Source organism: Leucopleurus acutus (genome assembly GCF_964270905.1).
Source record: "Leucopleurus acutus genome assembly, chromosome: 15".
Classification (NCBI taxonomy): Eukaryota; Metazoa; Chordata; class Mammalia; order Artiodactyla; family Delphinidae; genus Leucopleurus; species Leucopleurus acutus.
Genome location: NC_139157.1, coordinates 23,984,410 through 24,004,707, shown reverse-complemented (window position 1 = coordinate 24,004,707; position 20,298 = coordinate 23,984,410). Strand labels below are relative to the sequence as shown.

At 36.5% G+C, this 20,298-nt stretch overlaps 1 protein-coding gene across 1 annotated transcript in view; it reads left to right on the top strand.

Moving 5' to 3' along the window:
- LOC309972229 (uncharacterized protein) overlaps window positions 1–20,298 on the top strand; it is a 482,303-nt gene that overhangs the window by 329,477 nt on the left and 132,528 nt on the right. Inside the window, exon 5 of the mRNA XM_082855831.1 lies at window positions 5,559–5,628. Within this exon, the coding sequence (XP_082711957.1) occupies window positions 5,559–5,628 (70 nt within the window). The remainder of the gene's footprint in view (window positions 1–5,558; window positions 5,629–20,298) is intronic.

The window sequence follows — 20,298 nt, the reverse complement described above, 5'->3', positions numbered from 1 at the left end:
AAAATAAATTATACAGAGTTGATCTCAATATTGCATCTATTTAGAAATTGAACAATTTAAAAATCAGTGGCTTATGGCAACAATCCTGTGTCTACCCTCATGTATCACTGATATAGAATAATCCATTGCATGAATCTCCCATGGTTTATTTTTCCTTTTTTACTCTTAATGGAGATTTAAATTATTTCCATTATTTTTCCTTATTTCAAAGAAGGTTTTTATGTCTCTTTGTGCATAGATGTGAGTTTTTTCCTAGGGACTGCTAGGTTGATGGATGTGTGTTTTCAAATTTGCCAGATAGTGTCAATTACTCGCCAAATGGTTATGTACACTACCACCACCAACTGTGTGAATTCTTTTTGTTCCATGTACTCACCATCTCTTGGTATTGTCTGATATTTAAAATGTAGCCATAGGATTACATAATGAAATACCTTATCATTTTAATTTTATTTTCCTGATTACTGAGGTCAGTGAGCATTTGGTCAGCATTTATTGGTTTTGTAGGATTCCTCTTCTGTAAATTGCTCTATGTATCATTTGCCCTATTTTGAATGAATTGCTTTCATGTTTGTTTGTATTAATTTCTATGTTGGACCAATACATTTTGGTCTGTACCTTGTAATTTCGTATTTTAAGTGTCTTTTGATATGCAGCAATTATGATTTTTTTGTTGACAAATTTGTCCATCTTTGCTTTTATTATTTTTGTTTTGGGAAAGTTGATTTAAAAAATCCCTTCCAAATTACAATGTCATAAATACAATTTCTTTATATCGTCTAAAAGTTTAAGGTTTTACTTTTTAAAGTTTATTTTGCTTAGAATTGATTTTTGTACATGATATGAGGTAGGAACAGAGTTTTTTTTTCTACTATGAAACCATTTGTCCCAATACCATTTATTGAATAATTCATTCTAATCTGCAGTACCATCTCTGTTATAAACTGTTTCCTTTCATGCATGGTTCAGTATACTGTATTTTGTAATATAGATCTCTTTTTTTTTATCCTTGTAACAACTTCACAGTCTTAACTACTACAGCTTAAAATAAGCCTTGAAATCACCTCAGTGATTTTCAAAAAAGTTAAAGTTCTTGGCCCTTTTTCACATACATTTTGGAATTGGTTTGTCAAACCCTAGTCAAAATCTTATGTGGAGTTTGATTGGAATTGCATTCAATGTACAGATTAATTTGGGGCAGAAGTGACATATTTTTAATTGGGTCTTCTTATCTAAGAATATAATTTTCCTACTTACAGAGTTTTATGTCTTCCAATAAAGTTTTATACTTTTCTGTTATATTTCAGTTAGAGTTCTTCAGCGGGATCTATATTTTTAGCTATTGTAAATGAGATCTTTTAAATATTACATTTTCTAACATGTATTGCTTTGGAGTAGAAATTTATAAATTTGTCTTCTGTTCATCAATGTTCTTCAACTCTTATTAATTCTTGTTATTTTTTAATGTAGCCATCCTCAAATCATGGTGGTTTTGTTATTTCTTTTCTAGTTTCTATTTAGCTATGTATGCCTTTATGTAATCTGACTCCATCAGCAAAATTCTCATAAACAATTTTGAATAATAGTGATTATGTCTATTTTGATCCTAATTTTCAAAACAATATTCCTGAAAACTCTATGTATATTTTTAGCAATTGAGTTTTGATAGATAGCCCTTACTACATTCAGTTTTGTTTATATTCATAGTTCCCTAAGATGGTTAATCATGAATAGGTGCTGAGTTTTTAAACAAATTATTTTAATATAACTGGTGAGACAATTTTTCTCCTCTAATCTGCTAGGGTGGTGAATTATGTTGACATTCAATTATTAAAAAGTGCCTTGTATCCACTGGATAAACCCATCTTAGTCACGATTCATTTAAAAAATAAAATAATACTTTTTTTTTTTTTTTGCTAAGATTGGTTTAAAATATTTTGATTCTGTTTTCATGTGTAAGGGAATAAAGTCCAATTTTCTTCCCTATTACTCATCATGATTTTTTTTTAATAATTCTACAGCATTTATATTGATTGATTGATTGATTGATTGGCTGTGTTGGGTCTTCGTTTCTGTGAGAGGGCTTCCTCTAGTTGCGGCAAGTGGGGGCCACTCTTCATCGTGGTGCACGGGCCTCTCACTGTCATGGCCTCTCTTGTTGCGGAGCACAGGCTCCAGACGCGCAGGCTCAGCAGTTGTGGCTCACGGGCCCACTTGCTCCGCGGAATGTGGGATCTTCCCAGACCAGGGCTCGAACTTGTGTCCCCTGCACCAGCAGGCAGACTCTCAACCACTGTGCCACCAGGGAAGCCCTCATCATGATTTTTATATCATGATAATTGTAGCTTCATAACTTGATTTGGGAAGTATTTCCTATTTTTCTTTTTACTGTAAGAATTTGTGTAAGGATAGAATTACATGTTCTCTGAAATTTTAGTAGAATGTCTACAGTATTTCCCCCTCCCCTAGTACCCTTACCGCTGCTATTTAACTCCTGTTACTTACCCAACTAGAATAGGTAGTGTGGTTCTGGAAATTACTAACATTTTAAAATAAGACTATTTAGAAATAATTTAAATAAGACTATTACATAAGTCTTTATTACTACACCTTACTACACATATCATCTCCCTTGATAGTCTGTTGTTATCTCCTTTTCATCTTATTCTGTCTTAAGGTCTCAATGGTTTGTTTACTTGTTTATGGACACAGAGGCATTAAAGACACATCTCAAATATTTCCTTTCCATCAAATTTATCCCATTAGGTTGTGCTAGAGTGGCTATGGGATTTTGGGGAATCAGCCCAAGAGGAAGTTGATTCGATACATTTAGTTTGAGATTAGTGGGATACACTTTTGTGGTTTACAGTCAGTTTCATTTTTATTATATTGTTCCTAGCCACCCTGGTGTAAAAGTAGCTTCCAGGTATACTGCTATTGTGTCAACTTATGTAACGTGATCCAGAGTTGCAGGTTCACAGCTCATACTATAATGTAAATATGTCCTTTAGCAACTGGCACTGGGGCCATGTTGGCAGTGAGAGAGAAGCAATATTTATAATCGCAGAGCAAGAAGCTGGTCTGTTGGAAGTTCTACCCAGCATCAGATGCGTAAAATTATAAGTGTAACTCTTTCTCTGGAACACCCTGTAAAAAATAAAGAGCTGTTCTATTAAAAGTATAGAAGTATACTTGATAGAGCAATTATTATAAATACACCATATATTTTTCTGTTGTGAATCACACAAAATAGAATTTATAAATTATGTGTTTCAGTGCGTGTCTTAATGAGACTACAAAGGGTAGTGTGTTTTTGTGAGAAGATGGGTGTTTAATGTAGCCCAGTGTATTAGATATATATTTCAGCATATATGACCTTGAAGTCTGGTGTATCTGGATAAAATTAAATGCAAGATTGCCACCAACACAGTCAACTGGCCTGAAGATGAACTATTTCCAGTGATCAAAATCTCACCTAAACCGATTAATGAGTCAATGTATTGAAAGAGTAACTTGATCATATAAAAAAAGAAATTTCTGTAAATCAGAGCAGAGTGGTAATTTTAAAATGTTGACTATGCCTTAATTTCAGATTAAATTTGTATATATACATTTTTCAAAAGTATTGATTATACCAAAATTCAAATGTAACAGAAAGCCAAAAGTTCACCCCCCAAATAAAACTTGTAGCCTTAGAATGTCAAAAGTGTATCCTATTTTTGACAATGGGTGGTACAAAAAGCACAGCAGTCTGTACCTTAGTGGGCTGGAGGTGCAACTGCAGGCAGAAACCCAGCTTTCCTGAGAGCCTCTAGGAAGTATTCTCACTGCTCCCAGGCTTTCTTATGCTCTTTCAGCTTCAGACACTGCATGTGTTCAGCCTCTGTCACTGGGTCCAGGATTGTGTTGACTTTCTCTACTAGATACCCATGCATCTCTCAGGGTCAAGCTGTTTTAATGATTTACTGTATTCTGATCCTCACCTTAGAGCTTTCTCCTGCTAGTCTCCTGGGTGTTTCCCAAACTACGAGAGAGAAAGCCCTGTACACATTCTTCCTGCTGAGGCTTCTGTAGTGACCAAATTCTCACTGACATCAACCATCCTTCTGCCCAACAGTCATTTAGCTGAAGAGTAGCATATATATTGGAGATGGGGGTGGAGGAGTAGGATATTAGGGTAGGCAAATGCTGGAAAGAAATCTCAAATGCCAAATCTTAGAATTGTAGCACAATAAGTGTATTTCTCTCTCATGTGAAAGTTCACTGTAGTCAACAGAGTCTGTGGGGAGCTTTGTGCTACACAGTCATTTAAAGAACTGTGAGTCTTCTGTGACAACCACAAAAGGTAGAAGATAAAAGGAGTGGAGGATTGTGTAAGGGAGTATTAGGCCAATTTGGAAGTCATATGCATGATATTGACCTATATTCCATTGACCAGAACTTACTCATGTATCTATAATTAAATCCACATGAGCTGCGGAATGTAGCCTTCCTGTCAACCCAGTAATAAAATTAATTAGATTTAGTGAATGCATAGCATTTTGTCTGGGAAAGGTAACAAGTCACAATCAGCATACCACCTTTTCAGAACCATGTCCTTCTTTTTTTTTCCATACAGATTGTTTTTAATAATGGAATAGAAAATAATTGGAGGAATATTAGATATATGATAGGTAGACTGGATAATATTATAGTAGTAGATATGTGAAATAACAAAGCCTGAACTGGCCAAGTGATGATATAAATAAAAGTGGTAGAAGGATGGGGTAAGTTATTACACAGGTTCAGAGAGGAGTTGGAAACTTATTGGACCCAAGGACCAAATAAGAGAGAGAAGATTCATTTATAACTGTAAAGTTTACTGATGGGTGGAATGATGCTAACATAAATGGAAATGAAGAGCATAAAAGAAAGAGAGTACTTCAGTTGAAATTGATGAGCTCCATTTTGTAAATAACAGACTTGAATTTTCAGAAGGACTACAGAAGGTAGTGTCCAACAGGTCCAGAGAAATGTACTGGAGTTTAATTAAGCAGGACTGGGGCTAGAGATTTGATTAATTTGTTTGCATAAGCGTGAGAGCTTAATTCATGCAATTGTTAAGGGAGATACTGTAGAAGCATAATAAAGGAAGGCTGAAGGTGGTAAATTTATAGAGGAATTCGTGGAGAAGAAAAAAGGAAAGAGAATTAGAAAGAATAGCATTTGCTTCTTTCTGACTAACAAGAGGGGCAACTGCAGCCCATGGCTGTGGAGAAAGAGGTAAAAAATGTAACATGTTAATTTTCTTGGGGTAGAGAGAGATCAGTTCAAGATTAGAAACAAAAATCTTTAATCTTGATTGTCTTAATGTTTTTACTTCTTTTCTGCTGAAGGAATCTTTGCTATCTTAGTTTCTTCAATGGTTTAATGAGATTTTCAAAAAAAATGTGTATTAGTCATTTGGGAAAGGATCCTCATTTTATTATGAAATTATTTTCAATTTATACCCTAAAAAAGAAGCACTGGATTTATCTGATCTAATAATCTGTTTTTGGTTTCACATATCTATTTTACAGGAGGCAAATGGCAACACACGAACAGTAGGCTGTTCATGAAGAAAGGCCCTGTAAAGGTGGAAGATGAAAGGTAATTGATCATTCAGAAATATTACATTGTGCACTATAGTTAACCACATAAATTAATTATGACATGCTATTGTTTCAAAATTAGTATAGTAGTTAAGAGGCATTATTAGGATTTTAATACACATGCATTCAAGAAGCATTTATTGAAAATTTGTTTTGTTCTGAGCATTGTTCTAGAACCTGGAGATACGTAGGCAGATATGATACAGACTCTACATGCAAGGAGTTGTAATCCACCCGGGAAATCAGTCCATATATGAATAATTACTTTGCAGTATAATAAATGCTTGTAGAAATGTATCAGGATGCTGAAGAAACTCAGGACTAATTTATTCTCTCAACATACTATTGAGGTTATTTAGCTTGAAGGAAAGATATACAGGTGCCCCATGGCTTTATCTTGTCATCACTGCTAGTGAGGAGCAGGAAAGTTTTCTTCTATGAAACCACCAGCGGTTTGATGTCTATTGTTTATATACATATATTTGGCAGTACCGGAGGGTGACATTTAGGAATGTGGTTAAAAATTTTGGCCAATATATGAGGATAATGAGACAGTCAAGAAGAGGAAGAACCACAAATTATAGCAGGCTTTGGAAAATTCCTCAATCACACAAAGCACATTCAGCATGAAAGCCTTAGAGCGGCATTTTTCCTACCCACACACATATAAAAAACCTGTTTCTATCGCAGTATTTCTACTGCAAAATGCTATATGTTGACATAGTTGTTGCTTATTGAGAATGTTGTGTTTTGTTTTATTTAAATATATTTAAAGAAATTGCTTCTTCACTTTCCTGTGATTCTTAGGGATAAAATATATTCTGGATATAAATTATTTCTAAATTTGGGTTCACTGGGTGGGAATAACAAAAGGAAATAGCCAGTGTTTGTCACAGTAATTTTTCAAATGATAGTATCTTTCGATCATATCAGTTTGTAGAATAACTTCAGTGAAAGAAAATGTCTATGCCAAACATTTTCTCGCAGTCTGGACCAAGTGTCTAAGATGAATTGGATTAAGAAGGGGTGGGAGAGCAAACTCTTGGCTGTATTTGTTGCATGCTTGTCTTTTAGAATATGCAACATATAGAGAAAAATACAAATACCCACTTCTCTAATGTCAATTTTAACTCCAGAGTATTTGAGACCTGGTATTCAGGGTTACTAAGATTTAAAAAATTATTTTTTATTCATTCATTCATTTGTCATTCAACAGTGTTGAATTAAACATTTCTTACTGTACTTAAAAATAGAAATAAATAAAGAACCAGGTAGACATGGTTATTTGACCATGGAGTTTAAAGTCGAGCAGGTAAGACGAACAAAAATAAAATTGAAATAAGTGTAATAAGTGTTTTGACGAAGGAGAACCAGCTGCTATGGGAGCACATAGCACCAAATCTGGTTTGTGTGTGTGTGAACGTTTGTGGTGTGTGTATGTGTGTGCATGTTTGTGGTGTGCGTGCAGATGCACATCAGGACTTTTCCCAGGAGGAATAATGCTCATGCTGATATATTAAAAATGAATAGGAAATAGTAAAAGGTAGAATATAGGCTTGATCACCTATGGTGTGCAGGGGACATGGGACAATAAAAGGAGCAATGGCATTGAAAGTGATCATTGCTTATGTGTCCTCAGGTAGATAATTTAACATTCAGATTATGCATAATTTAAGTATCTTGTTAGCTTGAAATTCAGTGACTTTATTGAATTAATCCTGAGTGGTTAAAAAATTTTTTTCTGCTCTGCAAATTTTATGATTCCTGATTGACTCAACACTTCACAGTTACAACTTATCCATTTTAATTCTGAAGACTGTACAATAGTAAGAAAGAATTTCTATCTAGGGGCAAGTTGAAAATTCTCATTGACCATAAAGCTAGAAATTCGATAAAAGGAGAGTTTTGACTTCCAAAAATGTGTTGTCTGGAAAAATATACTTCTGCAGTTTAGATTTCTTTGGTACAGTAGAATAAATAGAGGGCATGAGTTCAAGGATGAGGATGAAATGCAGTTTCTTTCAAGGTCTGAAGTGGAGAAGAGTTTGGTAGGAGAGCAAGCGATGGTGATACTGATGTGAATTCTGATCACCGAACTAATCCAACCAGCAGGGGATTTATTTCTGTCATGTTATGAGAAGCATATCTAGGGAGAGAAGAGGAAAATATTAGAATCTATACTTTCATTCAATATTTGTTCCACAAATATTTACCGAGTATTTTTTGTTTGACAGATACCATGCTAGGTACTTAAGGAGTTCAGAGTCCAGTGGGGGATATGAAAAGATTAATTATTTCATCAATGATAATAATAATAATAATAGCTAATGCTAAGTGAGTGCTTGCTGGGTTGGAGATCCTGTGCTTAGTCCTTCACGTGGCTTCTCTGAGTCAGTCCTCACAAAGAGTATCAGAGATGAGTGCTATTGTTAACCTAATTTTATAGAAACGTAAACTGAGGCGAGGGCAGTGAGATCAGTATTGTATCTGAGGTCACTCAAGTAGTAACAGGAACTGCTATGAAAGAAGTAAATGCAAGGCTTTTTTGCGTGTGAATTTTTAAATAAATATTTCATTTTTGAATATGTTTAGACATACAAAGATAGTCCAGGGTTATATATTCTTCATTCAGTTTTAGGTGTGAGAGTCCCCTAATGTTATTATCTTATATTTCTGTGGTACATTTGTCTAAACTAAGAAATGCACATTGGTACATTGCTATTAACTGAACTGTAGGTTTATTCCAGTGTTACTAGTTTTCTCCTTTTTTTCTGTTTCAAGATCCAGTCTAGGAGATCATGTTACTTCAGACTATGTTTGAAGTCTAAAGGTAGTACACAAAGAGGGTCACTGAGTTAGTATGGGAGTGGCAGGAAGGATGATGTGAGGAAGAGACAGAGGAAGACTTCCAAAGAAGAGGTGTTGTTTGAACTTGGCCTTGAAAGTTCAGAAAGAATTATTCAAGCAAAAAGCTATGGGAAGAGCATTGAAGACAAAAAGAAAAAAGGGTAAAAATTATGTTATAATAGGGTGAGTTGTGAGTAGTTCAAAATGATGGAAGCAAATCATGTATTTAGAAGAATAACAGGAAGATGAGACTAGGGAGTTAAACCAGGGTGTAAAGTTAAAGGCTTTAATTACCAGGTTCAAGAATTTTCACTTTATATTACAGGTTTTCAAAGCCATGGAAAAACTTAAGCAGAGGAATAATAGTCAGGTTATCATGTTTGAAAGCTCCATTTTGTAGTATTATGGAGGTATAAACATTGGATTGGCCAAGAGAGATTATTTAGAATTTATTGCCATAGTCTGGGTGAGAAATAATGAAAATGGTGGAGAATTGAACAAAGTCCATGCCAGTAGATATGGAGAAGAGGATTCATAATTAAAAGATGGGAATAAATTTGCAAACATCTCTTGAGAGAGATTAAGCGTTCAGGTTTACTCGTTTGGTTGTTTGATCAATGGTTGTGCTATCCATCAAGATGGGAAATGAAGAAGGCAAATAGGAATGGGATTAAGATTATGAGTTTGAGGTTTTTTTTTTTTTTTTGCTTGCAACATTCCAAGGAGGGTTTATTTAAGAAAAACAGCAGAATATTGGTACGAACAGTAAGCCTCATGATGTTTTACCATCCCCTCAAGCCATCCCTCTGTTGACTGAAGAAAAATGCCCAATCTACAAGTTATGAGTTAAATTTTATTCCAGGATCTTACTGAGGATTCTAGTCTGGGAGACATGTCTCAGAGAGCTCTGAGGAACTGCTCCAAAGAGGTAAGGGAGGAGCCAGGATATATATGAGGTGTTTTTGCTGGACAAAACATGTAGTTGAACATCAAAAGATTACTGTTAATCAGAAAAAAAAAATGTATCTCAAGTTAATGATTTTAGTGCTTTTCTATGTATGGGAATATGCAAGAATCTGGGTTCATTGAAATTATTCCTTAGATATGCATCTTAACTATTTAGGACCAGTATCCAAAGCACAGAATACTTCCTGTTTTTCTCTATCCTGAATTCCTGTCAGGGCACACTGTCAGTAGGCAGTGGTTTGAGTTCAACTTTTGACATCTCTTTTCTGAAGGTTGTTTGGTACCTCCATTTGAAGAAACCCAATTGGCCATTGAAAATAAGGTTATGGGAAATCATATCTGGGATGATGATACAGATTGGGAATTCTGCATCATATGGTGCTAAAGGCAAGCTCAGTGAGCACGTATAGGGTGACAGTAATTGAGAATCTAGGATTAGAGGGAAAAACAATTAAGAATGAACTGGTGAGAGAGAAGAGGAAAACTAGTGAATGCTGGCAAAGACAGGAGAGAAGAGAATCTTAAAAGGGAAATGCAGTCATTTTGCCATATGCTTCACAGTTGTTAAATAAAATAACGAATGAAAGACACTTCTGGCTTCAGCTCCACTATGTAAAGGTCTTGGTAGTCATCACCTCTACACTTACAACAAGATAAAAGCTGAGCAAACTAAAACTCAACCACTTTTTTTGGACCTATTAGAGACTGAGGTTACAGGGCAAATTTCCACACCCAAATCTGGAGGGTTAGGTGAATACAAAAAGTGAAGGCTGACATCTGTTACCTGGAACAAGATCCACTGGAGCCATAAACTGGTAGGAAGATAAATCAGAATTTTGACAAATTGTGGAGGCTGAATGTGAACTAGTCTGAGAGAAGAAATTCCCGAGACCCACACTTTCCTGGGTTATACCTCTAGGAACATCACTGTGTTCTCAAGGTAAAGAGCCAAGAAAGACCCCTTCACGGCTCTGGCAGCGGGTTGGGGGAAGTAACCATTGTGAAATAACAGAGCATTCTTCATTACAAAGGCCTAGTCTAATTTAGAAAGCAAATACTTTACCAGAGCCTTATCCCACCCAAGTGTGGGTCATTTCCTAGATTCCAGCCCTCTCTAGCCCTTTTTGGGGTCTCACATAGGGGAAAATTACTAAGAAACATGTGTTAAAGAAACAGCATAGGGACACAGGGCAATTAAAGGAATGATTTGTCATAAGATTGTAGAAAGTTTCCCTCCTCACAACAGGCTCCAATAAATAACAGTGGATTCTGGCAGCAGGAGCTGCAAGAAATAGACCCTGTCTGAGAAGCAGCACAAGGAGAAACTCCAAAGTCAAAGGACAGACAAAAATAAGGATACTAGAGGACATTGAAGCCTCTTTCCTCTACAGGTATGGCAAATATTAAATACAACTCCTAGCTATATTAGCATAAAACCTTACACTAAAGACCTATTTACTTGAGTTCCTATTACCCAATGTATCATGTTCATGTCCAGATTTCAACAAAAACCACAAGGTGACCTAAAAGGCAGTAAACAAAAACAAAAACAAATGAAGAAATACCAAAACACAGTTTGAAAAGACGAAGCAAGCATCAGCACCAGATTAAGACCCAGATTTTAGAATTAGCAGGTTGAGATTTAAAATAATATGAATACTGTGTTAAAGACTCTAATAGAAAAAGTAGACGACATGCAAGAACAGATGAGTAATATAAGCAAAGAGATGGAAACTTTAAGGAGGAGTCGAAAGGAAGTGTTAGAAATCAAAAACACTATAAACAGAAATGAAGAATGCCTTTAATGGCTCATCAGTAGATTGGGCAAGATGAAATTCAAACAGAAAAAAGGAATGGAAAAACAGAAGAGAATAAAAAGTTGTAGCATATGCATACTTGAAATACCAGATGGAGAAGAAAGAAAGGAACAGAAGAAATATTTGATATAATAATGTATAAGAATTTCCCAAAATTAATGACAGACATCAAACCATAGACCCAGGAAGCTCAGAAAACACCACACCACACAGAATAAATACCAAAAATTTGACACCTAGGGACATCACATTCAAAGTGCAAAAACCAAACACAAAGAGAAAATTTTGAAAGAATGCAGCGGGGGTGGGGGAGAAATATCTTGCAAATAGTGGAATAAGGTTAAGAATAACAGTATTCTTCTCATAAGAAATCATGCAAGCAAGAAAAGAGTGAAGTATTTAAATAGTGGAAAGGAAAAGAAAATCCTACCAATCTAGAATTCTACATCCAGAGAAATTGGCCTTCAGAATGAAGGAAAGATAAAGATTCTCTCAGACACACAAAATTCAAGGAATTTCATTGTAGCAGTTCTGTCCTGTGAGAAATGGCAAAAGAAATTTTTCAGGGAGAAGGAAAATGATGTGATCAGAAACTTTAGTTACATAAAGAAAGGAAGAGCACTGGAGAAGAAATCAATGAAGGAAAGGTAAATATTTTATTTTTCTTACTCTTAATGGATCTAATAACTGTTAAAAATAGTAATAGTAACAATGTATTGGATGATTATAGCATATGAATAAGTGAAATAAATGACTGCAACACCACAAGGAACAGTGTAGTAGCCTATAACAGAATATGACCCATTTCTACTCTCGTCCCTTATTCCCTTATGACAGAAGTGATTAGGTCATGATCAGACCCTCATGAATGGGATTAGTGCCCTTGTAAAAGAGGCCCCAGAAGTCTTCCTCACCCCTTCTGCCATGTTAGGTTACAATGAGAAGACAACTGCCCATGAGGAAGTGAGCCCTCACCAGACATTGCATCTAACAGCACCCTGATCTTGGACTTCCAGCCTCCAGAATTGTAAGAAATTTTTGTTGTGTATAAGCCACCCAGTCTGTGGTATTTTGTTATACCAGTCCAAATGGATTAAGACAAACAATTCCTAGCAGCCCATAGTATCATCCCAGATGTAGATGAGAAATCTGCAAGATCAGAGAGCCTTGGTAACTTGCTGAAAATCACACAGCCAGCTTGTGACAATATCAAATCTTAAGCTCAGGACTGTTCAGTTTCAAGGTTTGTGCTCTTTTCTCGGTATCGTCTGACCTTCCAGGCCGTTGCTTTTGGACTGAGCTGATGGCACATTCTTAGGTAGTCTCAATTTTTAGCAATTGTGCTTTTTTTGACCTATAAGATAGGTAAGAAATACTTAAATAAAAATATTCTATATAAAACCGAATATTCTAGTTGTACACCCACTTTAAGTTTTCATCTGAACATCTTTATCTTGGTGAGACACTTGAACACAACCTCAAGTCTTTTCAAAGCTGGAACAACTGACTGATTCTGTCAGCTCACTCCCAGTAAAACAGAAAATGAAGCACTGGAGTGAAAACAATTACCTCACTGAACTGCCCTCTCTTTGTTTTGCTGAGGCTATGTATTTTGTTTATAAAAATAGCCCTTTTCTTTCACCTTCCCAAGTTCCAGCTCCTCCCTAAGTAGCTTGTCCAGTTTAGGCTCTTCTCCAATATTCTGGCCTTTGTCTACACCATTCCCAGCCCCATGGAAGCTGGGGCTGAGGTGGTGACTTTCTCTAAAGCTCACATCTCACCGTGGCATCCTGCACTTGGCTTGCTGGCTCTGAGGCTGCTTTCTGTCCTGACAACAAAACCTACATTCAGACACCCATCCCAAGAGTGGCCTTTGTATCTTCACACACTGCAGCCCTCACTCCAGGACATTTAGCTGTTCTGTTATCCATTGATGTGAAGTGACCTGAAGTACCTCGGGGAATGGGAAGGGCAAGGTCAGAGCACAATGGGCATGACCAGTCGGGATTTCCTTGAGAACGTGGCTTTCTCTCTTATTGTCGCTTCCTTATTCACTTCAGTGATCATCAGCAGGCACTCTAATTCCTACTCCGAAGAGAATTGTTTTACCTCTGTTCTTAATAAAAGTTTAATAGCCGATGATAGAGCACTTTGGTGAGAGCTCATGATTTTGATTTCACCTAATATACCGGCATATTATGCACTTGAGTCATCTGTGGGTTATTGTGAATAAAGTAAACAGCATATATTTACAGAATTGAGCAAACTGCATTTTATGATGCTATCCTCGAAACTTTCACACCCTGATCAGTAATAGCTCTTCCTCTCATTAGTGAGCATCAGTGAGATGCTCCCCTAGTTAGCTATAAACTTACTGCTAAATAGCAGTCATTTCTAGTACTTTTCGTTATTAAAACAAATACCTGGAAATTACACTCTTAGTACTAAAATCAATCCAGTTCTAAGCCTAAATTTAAAGCAAACTTAACACCCTCACTCCTGCATGCAACATGCTATCAGCAGGTTTTCTTTGTAGTATTTGAGGACCTCTGTCAAGCCAGGATCCACCAAAAACATATGTGGAGTCAAGAACTAGATAAAAGCATTTGCTCTATTTTTATTATTACTTTGGAAGAGAGGCACACTGACAACAATTTTGGGAAATGTGGAAATGCTAGTTTCAGTACCCCTGCTTGGATTCTGGTTTTCTAATCAGTGAATATCTGGGGACACTTACTCTGATCCCGTCATTGAAGCCATAGAGATGATGAAGATATTTTCTTGACTCTCGAGAAATTTACCATATTGCAGGGAGTGCGTTGAGGAAAGTAGGCAGATGTGTATACATCAAGTATCGCATCATGGAAGGGGCAACCAAGTAGGTGTCCAGAGGACCCTGAGAGCATTGATGGATTTAGCTTAAGAGGAAAGGCTTGAGAAAGAGGATTTTTAGATTTATTTGTACTGAATGTAAGTAATAGAATATATGACATTTTAAAGGTAACAGGCTAATTTAAAGACAATCAGGGGAAATCCTCTGCTTTAATCTCATCTCGACCATTTGTTAACTACGTAGCCCTGTCTGCCATTTAAAAGCTGGGTGACTATGTGTCTTGGTCTTCTCATTTTAAACATGGAGATGTGAGTGCTGAAATGATGTAGGTAAAACTTATAGCATAGCAGCTGGCAAGAATAGATTCTCATTAACTTCTGCTCCTTCCCTTTCCCTTTTCTTCCTTGCATTTCCACTCCTTCCCTCTTCATGCCAAATGCCTTCATCTAGAATTCCAGGCTTTTCCACTGCCTTCCTATCTTATCACTTAGTGTCCTTCTTCAATGCTCAAGTCATTCCTTCTTTCAGGAAGGCTCTCCTTTTCCTTACCTTGCTTGCAGTGTCAGAATTCTGTTCTTTCTTTAAGTACTGCTTCCTCATCCATGCCTATCCTGATCTCACCCACTGAACTCTTTCCTTCTTCTGAATTTCCACTATATTTTGCATATGTGTCTTAATTCTCATTCTCATTACATTGTACATTGTAGTTACTTTCGTGCATGTCTTACTTATTTTTAGCCACCTAAAGAGTGGGATTAAATCGTCTGATAAATCTGTAAATCCAGTGCTTAGCACATTGTCAAAAGCTATCTCACAATTATTTTTAAACTAGTATCAATTCTTCCATTAGTTAAATCAAACTTTAGGTGTCTTTGGATTTGAAACATTTTAACGTGAAGTTTATCTAAGTGGATAGTACCCAAAATTAGAAAATTAAAACACTAAGTGTATATTGAATCACTACAGGTCCAATTGGTTGCCTCCATATCTTCTTTACTAAACAAAATGATAAAAAGGCCTTTGTTCAGAATCATTTTCGTGTTCGACAAAGAGCTCATTATACCAAAGAACCTAAAGTTTGACTTGGGCTCAGAAGAATTCCTCTAAATTGAAAGAAAACAAACAAAAAAAGGAACACTACCATGCAATTGGACACTACATACCCATTCAAAACCACCTTTTTAAAGACTATTTAAGGACATGAAGAAATGTTCATAAGAATATTGAATAAAAAATATAAAATTATAGGATGCCAAATGACATAATAAATTTAAATTTAATATCAGACAAAAATAAAATATACTGAAATGTAACCAAATGTTTTAAGTAACTATCTTGCAGTAAAATAAAATGCTGATTTTCACTTTATTTTATTTTTCCATATTTTAAACACTTGTTTTCAATAAATTTGTGTCGCTTTTATAATGCGAGCAACAATTAAAATGTGTTTTTAATAGGGCAGTGGTTCTCAATTCGAGGTGATTCTATCCCTGAGGGGACATTTGGCAATTTTTGGAGATGTTTTGCTCACCACTGGGGGGAGGGGATGTTGACACTTAGTGGATAGATGCCAGCAACGAAGGATTATCTAGCACAAAAAGTCAATAGTGCTGAAGGTGAGAAGCCCTGGAATAGAAGGAAAGCAACCAAAATATTCTAAAAGAGGAAATGACTTACCAAACCCTGGGTTATCAGTCAATATAATGGACTACTGTGCAGGTCTTAAAACTCATACTGCAAAACAGATGACTCAAGTGCATAATATGCCGGTATATTGGGTGAAATAAAAACCATGAGCTCTCACCAAACTGCTCTATCAGCTATTAAACTTTTATTAAGAACAGAGGTAAAGGGCTTCCCTGGTGGCACAGTGGTTGAGAGTCCGCCTGCCGATGCAGGGGACGCAGGTTCGTGCCCTGGTCCGGGAAGATCCCACATGCCGCGGAGCGGCTGGGCCCGTGAGCCATGGCCACTGAGCCTGCGCGTCCGGAGCCTGTGCTCCGCAACGGGAGAGGCCACAACAATGAGAGGCCTGCGTACCGCAAACTAAAAAAGAAAAAAAAAAGAAAAAAGAACAGAGGTCAAACAATTCTCTTTAGAGTAGGAATTAGAGTGCCTGCTGATGATCACTGAAGTGAATAAGGAAGCGACAATAAGAGAGAAAGCCACGTTCTCAAGGAAATCCCGACTGGTCATGCCCATTGTGCTCTGACCTTGCCCTTCCCATTCCCCGAGGTACTTCAGGTCACTTCACATCAATGGATAACAGAACAGCTAAATGTCCTGGGTTTGACATGAACCACATTCTGCCTATGGAATATGTATCTCTGCTTTCACTTCACTATGGCTCATTCTTGAATTCCTTGCTGCATGAAGCCAAAGACCCTCAACTTGGTGGCTTGTCCCAGGAACTTGCCTGAGACCTGGGACATGACCATCCTCTCATGCCCCATTTTCCTACAACATCTTTACAAAGGAAGAGGAAGAAGGTAGTCTTCTCTCCCTCCACACTTTTCCTTTGATTTTAAAAATGTAACCCACTTAGTTCTAGGGGCAGAGCCCTTTCGCCTGCTCGCTTGTATACTTCACAAACATCCTATATTAATAAATCTGCTACTTGCCTATCACTTTGCCTTTTGCTGAATTCCTTCTGTGCCAACACATAAAGAACTTGAGCTTCACTGAGTCCTGAGACTAGCTGTGGGGTTTCAGTTAGAAGACTGTGGGTTCAAGTCCCAACTGAGGTGCATCTGGGTTGGAGTCCCATCTGAAGTGTGCAGTTTCACTATGAACCACTCATACCAACTTTCTGGAAGTCTTCCCCCTCTCCACAATTCTTAACATGTTAAGTGGACCACTCTATTGGACTCTGATTTGTAGAGTACTGTTCATATCAACTATATTTGTACTGATTTCTGCCTGCTGGATCTGCCAAGTGCTGAAAGAGGGGTATTGAAGTTTTCAACTTAATAGTGGATTCCTCTGTTTCTTTTTGCAGTTCTGTTAGTTTTTGTCTTAATTCTTTTGATGATTTTGGTTAGGTACATGTATGTTAGGGATTATTATGTCTCCCTCAAGATTTCATTGCTTTATCATTATGTAATATTCCTCTGTATCTCTGATCACTTTCTTTTTTCTGAAGTCCGCTTTGACTGTAATTAGTATTGTTACTCCGTTTTTCACTTGATTATAGTTAACATGATATGCCTTTCTCCATTTAATCTAGCTGTGTCTTTATATTTAAAATGGGTTTATTAAATGAGTAGATAACATATTTTTAGGTCTTATATGTTTTATCCACTCTGATGATCTGTGTTTTTTTTTTTAAGATGCACTTAAGTATTTTATTCTGTTTACAACTTTAGCATATTTATTCATATATTTCTTTTTTGAATTTTTGCATTTTATTTTATTTATTTTTTTAATAGAGCAGGTTATTAGTTATCCATTTTATACATATTAGTGTATATATGCCAATCCCAATCTCCCAATTCATCCCACCCCCACCACCCCCTGCCACTTTCCCCCCATTGGTGTCCATACATTTGTTCTCTACGTCTGTGTCTCAATTTCTGCCCTGCAAACCGGTTCATCTGTACCATTTTTCTAGGTTCCACATATATGCATTAATATATGATATTTGTTTTTCTTTCTGACTTACCTCACTCTGTATGACAGTCTCTAGATTCATCCATGTCTCTACATGACCCAATTTTGTTCCTTTTTATGGCTGAGTAATATTCCATTGTATATATGTACCACATCTTCTTTATCCATTCGTCTGTTGATGGGCATTTAGGTTGCTTCCATGACCTGGCTATTGTAAATAGTGCTGCAATGAACATTAGGGTGCATGTGTCTTTTTGAATTATGGTTTTCTCTGGGTATATGCCCAGTAGTGGGATTGCTGGGTCATATGGTAACTCTATGTTTACTTTTTTAAGGATCCTCCAGACTGTTCTCTATAGTGGCTGTATCAATTTACATTCCCGCCAACAGTGCAAGAGGGTTCCCTTTTCTCCACACCCTCTCCAGCATTTGTTGTTTGTAGATTTTCTGATGATGCCCATTCTAACTGGTGTGAAGTGATACCTCACTGTAGTTTTGATTTGCATTTCTCTAATAATTAGTGATGTTGAGCAGCTCTTCATGTGCTTCTTGGCCATCTGTAAGTCTTCTTTGGAAAAATGTCTATTTAGGTCTTCTGCCCATTTTTGCATTGGGTTGTTTGTTTTCTTAATATTGAGTTGCATGAGCTGTTTATATATTTTGAGGATTAATCCTTTGTCCATTGATTCGTTTGCAAATATTTTCTCCCATTCTGAGGGTTGTCTTTTCGTCTTGTTTGTAGTTTCCTTAGCTTTGCAAAAGCTTTTAAGTTTCATTAGGTCCCATTTGTTTATTTTTGTTTTTATTTCCATTACTCTAGGAGGTGGATCAAAAAAGATCTTGCTGTGATTTATGTCAAAGAGTGTTCTTCCTATGTTTTCCTCTAAGAGTTTTAGAGTGTCTGGTCGTACATTTAGGTCTCTAATCCATTTTGAGTTTATTTTTGTGTATGGTGTTAGGGAGTGTTCTAATTTCATTCTTTTACATATAGCTGTCCAATTTTCCTGGCACCACCTATTGAAGAGACTGTCTTTTCTCCATTGTGTATCCTTGCCTCCTTTGTCATAGGTTAGTTGATCATAGGTGTGTGGATTTACCTCTGGTATTTCTATCCTGTTCCATTGATCTACATTTCTGTTTTTGTGCCAGTATCATCTTTTCTTGATTACTGTAGCTTTGTAGTATAGTCTGAAGTCAGGGAGTCTGATTTCTCCAGCTCCATTTTTTTCCCTCAAGACTGCTTTGGCTATTCGGGGTCCTTTGTGTCTCCATACAAATTTTAAGATTTTTTGCTCTAGTTCTGTAAAAAACTGCCATTGGTAATCTGATAGGGATTGCATTGAATCTGTAGATTGCTTTGGGTAGTATAGTCATTTTCACAATATTGATTCTTCCAATCCAAGAACATGGTATATCTCTCCATCTGTTTGTATCATCTTTAATTTCTTTCATCAGTGTCTTATAGTTTTCTGCATACAGGTCTTTTGTCTCCCTAGGTAGGTTTATTCCTAGGTATTTTATTCTTTTTGTTGCAATGGTAAATGGAAGTGTTTCCTTAATTTCTCTTTCAGATTTTTAATCATTAGTGTACAAGAATGCAGGGGATTTCTGTGCATTAATTTTGTATCCTACAACTTTATCAAGTTCATTGATTAGCTCTAGTAGTTTTCTGGTGGTATCTTTAGGATTCTCTATGCATAGTATCATGTCATCTGCAAACAGTGACAGTTTTACTTCTTTTCCAATTTGTATTCCTTTTATTTCATTTTCTTCTGTGATTGCTGTGGCTAGGACTTCCAAAACTATATTGAATAATAGTGATGAGAGTGGACATCCTTGTCTTGTTCCTGATCTTAGAGGAAATGCTTTCAGTTTTTCACCATTGAGAATGATGTTTGCTGTGGGTTTATCATATATGGCCTTTATTATGTTGAGGTAGGTTCCCTCTATGCCCACTTTCTGGAGAGTTTTTATCATAAATAGGTGTTGAATTTTGTCAAAGCTTTTCTGCATCTACTGAGATGGTCATTTGTTTTTTCTCCTTCATTTTGTTAATATGGTGTATCACATTGATTGATTTGCATATATTGAAGAATCCTTGCATCCCTGGGATAAATCCCACTTGATCATGGCATATGATCCTTTTACTGTGTTGGTGGATTCTGTTTGCTAGTATTTTGTTGAGGATTTTTGCATCTATATTCATCAGTGATATTGGTCTGTAATTTTCTTTTTTGGTAGTATCTTTGTCTGATTATGGTATCAGGGTGATGGTGGCTTCATGGAATGAGTTTGGGACTGTTTCTTACTCTGCAGTTTTTTGGAAGAGTTTGAGAAGGATGGGCATTAGCTCTTCTCTAAATGATTGATAGACTTCACCTGTGAAGCCATCTGGTCCTGGGCTTCTGTTTGTTGGAAGATTTTCAATCACAGTTTAAATTTCAGTGCTTGTGATTGATCTGTTTATATTTTCTATTTCTTCCTTGTTCATTCATGGAAGGTTGTGCTTCTCTAAGAATTTGTCCATTTCTTCCAGGTTGTCCATTTTATTGGCATACAGTTGCTTGTAGTAATATCTCAGGATCCTTTGTATTTC